This window comes from Oryzias melastigma, linkage group LG7 (genome assembly GCF_002922805.2).
Source record: "Oryzias melastigma strain HK-1 linkage group LG7, ASM292280v2, whole genome shotgun sequence".
Lineage (NCBI taxonomy): Eukaryota > Metazoa > Chordata > Actinopteri > Beloniformes > Adrianichthyidae > Oryzias > Oryzias melastigma.
This window is the reverse complement of record NC_050518.1, coordinates 15,082,666-15,093,691: the sequence shown is the minus strand read 5'-3', so window position 1 is coordinate 15,093,691 and position 11,026 is coordinate 15,082,666. Positions and strand designations below refer to the sequence as shown.

At 40.6% G+C, this 11,026-nt stretch overlaps 2 protein-coding genes across 5 annotated transcripts in view; one reads left to right on the top strand and one right to left on the bottom strand.

The window, feature by feature from the left end:
• Positions 1–1,060, bottom strand: part of LOC112158993 (adenylate cyclase type 6) — a 49,959-nt gene extending 48,899 nt beyond the window's left edge. Inside the window, exons 1-2 of one of the 2 annotated variants that reach the window (XM_024292739.2) lie at positions 702–1,060; positions 495–581 (exon numbers count right to left, since the gene is read on the bottom strand). The gene's annotated coding sequence lies outside the window, so the exon portion shown is untranslated. The remainder of the gene's footprint in view (positions 1–494; positions 582–701) is intronic. The other variant, XM_024292738.2, reaches the window with a different exon arrangement.
• A 9,154-nt stretch (positions 1,061–10,214) lies between these two features.
• The window catches only part of cacnb3a (calcium channel, voltage-dependent, beta 3a), a 29,797-nt gene continuing 28,985 nt past the window's right edge, over positions 10,215–11,026 (top strand). The window contains exon 1 of one of the 3 annotated variants that reach the window (XM_036212802.1): positions 10,215–10,959. In XM_036212802.1, the coding sequence (XP_036068695.1) occupies positions 10,879–10,959 (81 nt within the window). In that variant the 5' untranslated portion in view covers positions 10,215–10,878. The remainder of the gene's footprint in view (positions 10,960–11,026) is intronic. The other 2 variants (XM_024292965.2, XM_024292964.2) reach the window with 2 other exon arrangements.

The window sequence follows — 11,026 nt, the reverse complement described above, 5'->3', positions numbered from 1 at the left end:
GCAGTGCACGCGCGCACTGGCAAGGCCGTGCGTGAGGACCCGCATTCAAGCAGCGTAGGCTCCTCGTTACATAACACCGTGGCCTGTGTGACAGCCATAGCTGGAATCATATAGCCGCGCCGCCGCGTCCTGGGACGCACCGCTCGCCTCCGTCAGGCCACAATGCGCCTCCTCGGATGACTGCGATGACGCGCATTTTGGAGGAAATTCATTTAGCTGTTTGTCTTTTTTTAATCATCATGCACATTCCACAGCATCAGTGTGTGGATGGAGGGTTAGCTCTAAACGAGGCCCGCAACAATAAAATAAAATAAAAACCAACAACATCCTGTTCAATTATAAAGACGCGTTTTCGGAGATGTTAACACCCTGTCAGTGAGCCGGAGAGCGCGCGTGGATGTAGCTCATCCTTTAGCACCCCACCACCCCCCAGTCCACCCCGCACACGCACAGATATGTTGTTATTGGCCTCCAGTGGAAAAACATGCACTGACCATGTCTCCTTCTCCTCCTTCCACCGACACAAACGCGCGTGCAGGCCTCGGAGGATCTGTCGCTGCGCTGTCATTCAGGGACGGCGGCTGCGTTAGTGTGTGTGATACAGGAGGGCAAACATTACATGTATGGATGGGCCTGCAGTGTGCAGCAGGGGGGTAAAAAAAATAAATAATTTAAAAAAGGAAAGAAAAAGACGGGTTTACCGTGATCATCTTGTGTCTCTGTTCTCCGGCAGGTTCGCAGAGGAAGATCCGGTTCGGCGCCGCGGTCGCTCGGAGGCTCCAGGGTAGAGGAGCATTTGTGGACAAGCTGTGCGAGGATGGTCCGCTTAAAGTGGTCACCCTGTGCTGGATCTCCTGCTGTCGTCTTCTCGCTACACTCCCCTGCCTCTCCTCCCCCTGACCCTCTCGGCTTCCAGCGCTACTGTCACGTCAGCTGAGAGACAAACGCGCCACTTCCGGTTTGTCTTTTCAAGTTAAAAGTCTCTCAAACCTGTTTTTTCTATTGCAATAACTTCCAGATTATTTAAGAATCGTTTATACTTATTTTCTCTTAAAAGCACTTTTGCCCCCCAAAAGCCTTTCCTGTCTTAGGCCGAATCCAAAAGCTTGTTGCACCCCAGTCTTTAATTCAGAAGAAGATTGAGCTAAACACTATGAAGAAAAAACAAATAAAGCCTACGATAAACAATATTTAATAGTTTCATATTCAACAAATTGAACTATAAAGAGAATTAGTTTACCTTCAGGCCGCGGGACCATCTCTTTTTTGTTTTATCAAATGGCTAGGAAAGAGTAGAGAGTTTTACACCAGATGCCCTTTCAGACACAATTTTGTGTTTTTATCCGGACTGGAACCGCAGGGAAATCCAGATCCGGGCCCCCTTTAGAGGTAGTAGTGTGAAGGGTCTTGCCCATGGGCCCACACCGTATTCAGCTTATTGTGCCCATTGGGAATCTAACCTTGGTTTCTCATCCGCCAGTCCTGCACACAGCTAACTGACCCGTCCATGCAGAAAATTCTACTTTTACATTAAGTAATAATCAATTCAGCATTTGCAGAAAAAGTAAACCTTTTCCAGCATTTTATTCAAAAGATTTACAAAGACAGAAAAAATACATTACATGCTAATGCTAACACAAAAATTAAAACATTAATCAGTGATAGTGTGCATATTTAAGACAGTTTTAAGCAGAAAATATGTTTGAAAAAATGAATTTCAATGAAATGTGAAATGAATGATTGAAACAAATCATTTTAAACACCAATATCATTGTTTGAAAAGTTAAATATTGTACATTTCTTTAAAAAAAAACAAACAAAAGGGAGTTAAGACTTTTTTAAAAAAAATATTATGTGTGTAATGATACAGTCTGGAATTAAATTCATGAAACTTTCAAATATTTATTTAGTTGTGAATTTGCTCACATCTGGTCCACATATCGCTCTGTTATTTGATATTGTAGCATCACGCGCCAGTCATTGAGTTCCTCCTGTATCTTATTTTGAAATCAAACTTCCAGGACTTCCGGTGTGGTGTTCTGAAACGTCGCTCACTTGGCGCAGCTCGGTTCAGCCCAGGCGCGCCGCTGCTCTCGCCACACTCACTAACTCGGTACTCCCTCTAGAGGAGAAGAAGCCCCTCCAGCTGTGATGTCCAGCACGCCTCCCATCAGAGGAGAAGAAAGGAAAAGCATCAAGCGAGCTGTCAATGACCAGCTCAAAGCAGGAGGAGTCCCAACAAACGTTCATCAATCAAAAACGTGATTTATTTAGCATTTTGATGAAGTTTTACTATATATTTCAAACGCTATAATACTTATTGTCCTGGAATAATAATTTTAAAAAGCACAACTTCAAGATTTAAAGTTTAAATATATATGGGAAAGCTATTAATCTGTCAAGGATTATTAATATAGATGCAACAATGAATCAACTTAATTGATTTATATTGCAGAAATCTAACCAGATCAATCTGTTTCAGACAAATTGAATATTATCATAGAATCATTTCAATATGGAATGACTGTGACCATACTGTGTGGTAGAATATTCTAAAAAATGTTCTTTTTGTAATATTTTGATGTGGATAAACGAAATGTGGATGGATTTGACATTAATTCTTGTTTGTTCACATATTTCATTCACACTTGAATATCTTGTGAGAAATACAAGGAATCTGGAAAACTTCTCCATCACTGTTCAGTATCAGTTTTTTTCTCTGTGAATCTCACTGGATTTGATTAAATATGTCCTAGATGGATGTTAGGTTAGTGAAAAATGTGGTCAAGATAACTTTCTAATCTAAAGTCAGGTTTATCGTATTAATATGTTATTTTTGGACATGTTAACTTAATGTATGAAAAATTAGAGGTAGAAAAGTTGGGTTCCAACAGGGTGAGATCAGAGACCACACCGTGGGGAGGTCATCTCACTGTGTGGGACTACAGCAACAGAAGATACGTTCCCGGGTTCTCCATCCTGGTCAAATCAGCAAACAGTGTTTAAGAGACACCAAGAAGCTTGTTAGCGGTTCTTGATGAACTAACTAGAGTTTAAAAAACAATTCAAGGATTTAATTTAAGATCTAATTCCAAACCATGAGTGCAGAGACATGACGGCTTTTCACCTGAATGTAGAAAGCTGCAGTGAGTCCTGAGGGGATTCAAACAGTACTGTTCAGTTCATCTCATTCATCTTCTTAACCATTTTATTCCTCTCGGGGTCACGGTGGTGCCGAAGACTAACCTGGCTACTGATGGGTGAAGGCAGGATACACGCTGGACAGGTTGCCAGACTGTCACAGGAGAGGATAAACAAAAGGATGATGGGAAATTAGGGCAGGCTAACTCAGTGCCAACAGTCCCGCCCACAATTCAGAGGCAAATTTCTGATGAACTCCTCCCAAAATGTTGTAGAAAACGACAAAGGTTTTTTAAAAATGTGACAGAGTAAATATAATTACACGACCACTGTTGAGTCCAACATGCACTGGGAACAGGTCCGACTTACTACTGGCTATGCAAACCAAGCTCCTACTCCGGTCGTAAGGCTCCCCGGACCCCGTACTTCCAAAAAACCTTCCACAGGACACCATGAGGTTGGGGTTGAACACCTTCTCCAATTCCACAAAGCACACGTGGGCTGGATGAGCAAACTCCCACAAATCCTCCAGAACCCTTAAAGAGGGTTTAGAGCTGGTCCACAGTCCCATGACCAGGATAGCAACCTGTTCCTGAATCTGAGGTTCAACTATTAGACGTTAGTTAGTTAGCATGTTACTAACAATATTTGATAGATTTATTTTCATTAATTTTAAACCCGACAGTTCATAAATGGCTTAATAATATCAGTATTTTAACCAAAACATAAGAATCAGATGTCAGTTTCCATGTTTCCGTTGTGCTGTGATAAAGAAGACTATAGAAAAAAAATAAAAAATATGAATAATTTTCCATGCAGCAGCATACAAACATGCAGCCTGACCTTCTTTCAGAGTTTGTCTCCAGTTTATCTCCTCACAACAGAATGGTGTTCATACTTTAGATCTGCACACGTGCAACCTTGCCTATTTTTCCTTTCTTATGGAAGTCTCCAGGCAGACTGCTCCTCATGTATAATGATCCCAGACAGATGATGCAAAAGCACGGGTCTGAAGCAATCAGCCAGATACATGCTGCAAATGAAAGCACAAGTCCAGCCTCATTGTCTGATTCTAGCCTTCTGTGTTTTCCCCTCTTGATTCAAAGGTTTCATTTTGATGTAAATGCTCAAATATTGGTGCTGTATGTATTTTAAAGAAGTAAACACCGTCACCTTGAATTCCTGAGTATGTGCACAAAAGGGGAAGAAGTTTACAATTCAAGCCGGGGACGGCTAGCAATCAACTCCTCCTGTTGGCATGGTTTAGCGTAGATTGGGTGTTGTTAAAACACTCTAAATAAGCCTACAGTAGACTTGTTCATAGAATTCTTATTTGTCTCCTTAGCTATTAACAGAACACAGGTTGAACAGGCCGTCAAGTTTCTTGGCCTCCACATGGACAAAAAACTGAGTTTGACCACAGGGAAAAGACATTCTGAGACGTCCCTGTACTTTATCAGGCTGCTGAAGAAGGCCAGACCCAGCCATCATCACCCCTACCAGACTCCACACCGCTCTGGCTGAAAGCATCCTGACCAGAGGATGGTTGCTCCTCCTCCACTGCATGGTTCGGAAATAAAACTATGACTGAGAGGAAATCACTTTGAAGAGTCATTAAGGGAGCAGGGGGGGGGATTATAAGCACCAGCTTCCCTTCCACAGACAGGATATATACACAACACATCCTCAGAGACAGGAACCATCCAGCCGTGCTCTATTAAAGTGGAGGTAATCTGGGAGGAACTGGAGACAGTACTGGCCACAGAGCATCCCCAATCTTAAAGCTAGTTTTCTGAACTGGTTCTTTCCAAGTAAAGTCACTTTAGAGGGTCTGTCAAACCCTGAGCATCAGTATCTCAAAATAAGTAATGAAAGGACTATTTTTAAATTTCTTTTTGTTGGACAAACTTTGGAAACATGGGTGTATGAACTTGAATATTCCTCCATTTGCATAAAAGGCATTGATACATTATCTTCCAACTATCTTGAAGCAGGTCATGAAGCCAGAAATCTAACCAGAAATGCTCAGATCTTACACTCCACTGAAACTTTCCCCACTTCTGGTGAACTCTAAAGCCTCGTTTCCACTGAGTGGTCCAGACCGGCTTAGAATGGTCCGGGCAATTCAAGTGAGTTTTTCCACTGCGTGTTGGACCATCAAAGTGCATCAACGTCATTGGTGTAGACCAGAGGTGTCCAAAGTCAGACCTCGAGGGCCGGCCTTCTGCTGGTTTTCAAGAAACTCTGCCTAATCTGCTGCTAATTATCTGGATCAGGTGTCTGGCCAATAAGGAGCTTCAATGGCAGGTTGGTTTGAAAACATGTAGAACACCGGCCCTCGGAAACCCCTGGTGTGGACCGATGACATAGCTGTGTGTCATAGTAGTGCGACTACAGCAGTTCCTCGTATTTGCGGATTCAGCGCGTCTAAAGCTCCTAACCCCCGCAAATACAGGGGAAATACTGAATGCAAATAACTCTGGCTGGACGCTTGCTATTGTTGTAAAACCTTTCTGTCAATCAATGGATTTCATCATGTGACAACAGAAGCTCCACCCTGACAGCTCCGTTCCATTTTGCTATGGAGCTACAACCAACGAGGGACAAAAAATGGAATGAATCGGTCTGGCCTGATGGGTCCATTCCATAATGGAAACGCTCAAAATAGCATACTAGTCCAGTCAAGTCTGGTCTGGTCAGTGGAATTGAGACATAAGGGGGTCCCAGGTCAGTGTAGTCATAGTTCGTCTAATATCTAAAGGCATTCTCCCTGTGAGACACACCCACAATATCTCTCCAAGCATGGAGGCGTCCAGGAGGAATATGATTGGAAAAGATATCCACTTACCTCAACTCTTAACACGGAGGAGCTACCAGTCAAGTTCAAGCTCCTCTGAGAAAGGGTAGAGAACTTCTTTCCTCCACTGAGGTTTGGAATAGTTAGTATTTCAATTCAAGCGAGGGCTTTAAACTATACCATATGTGAATTGAGTTGGTATACTTTGGTTTTACCTCTAAGGTACATGATGAATCATTTACGTTTCTATTTATTTCAGTACGTACATCATGGACACGCTACATATTCGTTTCAGGAGGTAAGTGAATCAAAAAGGATAAAATTAGTCTTTACTCCACTGAGCAACAAGTCATCAATCTAGATATTTTACATCGCTGGTTACTGATGTGAATCAAGGTACTTTGCAAAACTGGAGAAATTCTGTAGAAAAGTTTTAAAAGTAAAGATGTTTGAGAGATTAAAGAGACTGGAGAATTCGGAGTGATCCGTGAGATGAGAGCCAATCAGGTGAGAGCCATTTGTTGGGGTGTCACTGGCATTGCTCACATGGGAGTTGAGTTTCACAGGTCAAATTTTGAATGACTGTCTCTACCTGGTACAGATCAGCCTCCAGGACAAGCTGAGTCTCTTTCCAGCTAAGTGAAGGGACAGTCTGGGGGTCCTGATGGTTGAAGTCCATTTCCAGTCACTCAACAACTTCCCCTTGTTGTACCTCCCTGTAGATGATGGGTCTATACAGCAGTGAATCCTAAAATCTAAAGTTGAAAATAACCACTTGAAACTATTTTCCTGCCATGCATGCCAAATCCACCCCAGACAAGATCTCAGAGGAAAATTGTCACTTATCTGCATCGAAATGAGTCAGTTCAGGCAGTTTGGGCATCATGTCAGGATATCTTTTTGACTCCTTTCACTGTAGGTATGTGGGACATGCTCGTTCAAGAAAAAGCTTCAAAGCAGAACTGAGAGATGGAAGGCAGATATCTGCCCACTCCGAGAAAAATCCAGCTACAAGTCAGAGTGAACTATTCAAATGTTGTATTTAAAGTGTAAAAAAAACCTACATCTTTAACTCAGAGATACAGTTTAAAATGAGATATACTATAAATAAAATAAATGACATGTTTTGGGTCATATATCTGGAGTAGCACTGGTTATCTCAAGCATCAGTGTTTGGTATAATTTCTCTATGAACATACTCAAACTCTCATGCCGGTATTATTTGCCTGAACTGTTGTGGGGTCAGCTAGAGTCCAGATTGTGCTGTTCATAACTTTAACACATGAACTGCCAACCAGAAATGTTGCACACAATAAAAATAAATAAATAAATAAATAAAACAGTCACTTTGGCCACTCCAATGATAATTCAGGAAGAGTATAAATAAAATACCACTTATAATTAATGTTTTACTTAAAGATATTTTCAAAAATGGTGAATTTCATCACATCTTCCAAGTGTCTACAGCAAGTGTGGACAAATTAAACTATTTAATCTGACTTGTTAAACTGGAATACATGATATTGACTGTTCTTGTTCCTGTTTTATTCTCCCTGTAATTCTAGTATCTCCCTGTAAAAGGTGCACATTGACATTAGTTTATAAAGATAATTTGCATTCTGTGATGTCAAAAGATTTGCTGCTTTTATGATGTTTATTTGTGTTTTTTCTGAGTCGGACAGTAATTTTTCCAATCATTCCAACACCACATAAACATAGCATTCCTCTAGATTCAGCTTTGTCGGTGTAATTGGCATTAAACAGAGAACAAAAGGAATAATTTGAAATAAAAACTCCCAAAAGTATCTGCCAAAAAATAATTTTCAATCAAAGTGAATTAACGTTTTCAAGCAGATTGAATGTTATTTCCAAACATCTACTCCTAGTGCCTAATGCAGCCTTTTGGTTTAGTTCTTACTTGTTTGTGCCGGCTATATATATATATATAGTTTTGTTAATGGTCTGGACTCCATTGGACTATAGCAAATTATAATTTATGGTAAAATAATTTATTCTATTATCTCAGTTTCTATATTTATTTAATCTTTTTCATGTAAATTAACTGGACTCAACTGGATTGTTAGCAGAATATCCAAATTTAGAAGAAAACATGTTCCGTCTATACGGAGTGGTGGTTATTGAGTTGTTAAAATTGATAAACTGAGTACAGAAGACAAGGAAAATTATAGGTTTAAGGAAACCTAATTAGAGTTTTAATACTTAAACAGAACATTAAAAACATGATACACTAAGTTGTGACTTTACCAAAAGATAAACTGAAAAAAAGCAAAAGCGGATAACTGGGAAACAAGAATTGTCTTTTTTTTTTATTGTTATTTGTTTGTTTTTTCCATTATTATTTTTGCTTTTCACCTTAGTGTATAACAAAACTATAACTGTAGGTTTTCTTCTTAAAAAAGCAAAAGTGGAGAAAAGTTTTTCCCTGTTTTTACAACAGTTTCTGTCTTGTATTGACTGTGCAATAAATTGTTTTTAAATAAAAGTTGCAAAATCTTTGGCACAAACAAATGTGAATGGATTTGTATAGGGAAGCAAAGAGGCATTAACTTGTGTTGCAGACAGTGACAAACATGACGTCGTCATCAGCTTGACTGAGTGGTCATGGCCAGTGCTGCTTTTTTTCTGATTTTCTGTAAGATGCTCAAAATTCCTGGTGGAATGCTACGATTACTTCAGAAAACAACTTTTATTTATTCTCATACATAATCTAAACAGTGCTTAAAAAAATATAAGTATATAGTTTATTCAGGGCTGCACGTTGGGACCAATCTCCAAACTAACTTGTGTGGGAGCCGTCATCTGCACAATTATTTGGTCAATGTTCGAAATAAGTCCAGAAAATCCAATGAACAGCATACAGTAGATGAATTTCTTGGAACAATTGTTGAACTCAGGGGAAAAGAAAACTTCACTAATGAATGAAGAGTTTTAGACATCTCGTATGGCCAATCAGCTAGTTAGTTCTGTTGCATCACAGGTACTGCATATGATTGTGAATGCTGGCAAATATGTGAAAATAGGCCGTGGCCAGTACCATTTGTAGCATGATTTGGAGGTACCTCACCAACAAAATGAGCAAGGTCAACCTTCCTGTTGTAAGAAGGGGAAGACAAGTAGCTGGAGGAGGAAGAAGAGGAGCAGGAGTGAGGATGTGTGGTGGTGGAATTTGGATAATATTGACTGTTTACCTGAGAAAAGAATCAGTCTTTCTGATGAGTTTTGGGAAAGAAATTTCCTTTTTTTAGAAAGCCAAAGTGATGTCTAGAATTGTGGGTGTGTAGAATTTTGCCATCATGAATTTCCATCAACTTTTGTGTTGGTCACACGTAAATTTGGGTAAATAATATCAGCCTTAATAAAAAATATAGTAAATTATTGTCTCTGGTATCTATTGGTAAATGTATCATATGGTGACACGTGTATTGTTACCATTGACAATCTATGAGAACTGGACACAGTATCCCCTCTTCCCTCGCGTAACAAATAGGAAGTACCTACTGGTTCCAGAAAGCCAAAATCCCGTAGACTTCCAATGAGAAAGAAGCAGCTATTATTCAGATATTATATTTGTCAGAATAGCTATTCTTACTCTGGTACCTCTTTTTAACACCCACCTCGAACATTGGATTGACAGATTCTCCAGAGTCGCTTTCAGTGGAAGGGGTGTGGCTTTCCAACAAGAACACTCCCTGGATAGAGGCGACCTAGGCGGCTGCCTAGGGCAAAAATCACCTAGGGCGCCTTGGAGCCCTGCTCACTCCTGACTAGCGAGAGTGGTTGCCTTTGAAATGTTAACCAACCCTGGGCTCACAAGGCTGGTGTTGGGCCTCAGATCAGAGCGCTGCAGTCTTTTCATACCTTTAAAAGTGTGAGAGGCAATCCCACTGCAGAGGATAACTAAGACCTCTGCGGTCTAGCCTCTGTGGCGCTGCAAATCCGTTTTGTTGGGTTCATATGCAGCTGAACTGCAGCGAATAAAGGGGAAGGTTACTATACTTCCTATAGAAATTATTGTGAGTTTGGAGTTTCTCAACATCTACAGCAGACCTGAACTGTAGCGCTTGCCGTGTGAGGTTAGTGTAAGACCAATTGGAACCAATCACTGCTTAATAATGTTGTCTGGTTCCAACATGGCTATGTCGCATTGTTGAAAAATTTCGACTTGATTTACTTAATTTCGTTGGAACCAGAAGTAAGGCATTTCCTTTAGGTGACGTCAGGCACTTTTTCAATCTCAATATACTGTCAAAGATTGTGATACTCATCACAAGATTCTTGCTAATTTACACCCCTAATTGGTATAGCCCATATTATTTTATTTTCAAGAAAAATCGATCGATTCTTGTGGGTTGAAATAAACGTGAATCAATATAGCATAGGTAAAAATGTGTTTGTGTTTAGTAAAAAGATTTAACTAATGAAAAAAAAATATCCACCCCCTTAAAAAGTTCCACTTATTGGGCTTTCAAGGTTTTTTACCCTTGTGAGAGGGGGAATGGACGTGTTACAAGGAAAAAGAAAAACCTAGATTTAAAAAAATGAAGAAAATGTTTCTTTATATGCAGTAATGTTTTTAGTTCTGTATCCATATGCTTTCTCAGATTAAATTTTGCGTCGGTTCAGTCGACCGCGACACCCCCGGCAAACCTGCACACTTAGTACGGACCTGTACCGAGCTCGTGCGATGACGCCTCGGCGTCAGCGGTTCAAATAAACCCCCGTTTCTCCCCACTTGCAGAACGATTTCCCCACCAGAACCTTATTTGTCTCTGTATTTGGGAATATATTATGGCTTCTTTGACCATTTTCTTCTCGTCTTATCGACCGTCTCCTCGCTCCGCCTGATGCTCCTGGTTCTTCTCGCTCCCTCCAGTACCCCATGTCTGTGTGTGCATCCCGCCTCCCTGCGCTTTCGATAGATGGTGCAAGTCAAAATGTCCAAATCGCCCGTGGACCCGCTGTCTGCCGTGGAAACCGGCTCACAGTCGCAGTATTTTCAGGTAAAAATCTCGGTCTCACCGGGGGAAGTGCGCTGGAAAATGGCTCGCCAGTTTTCAAAAAAAAAAA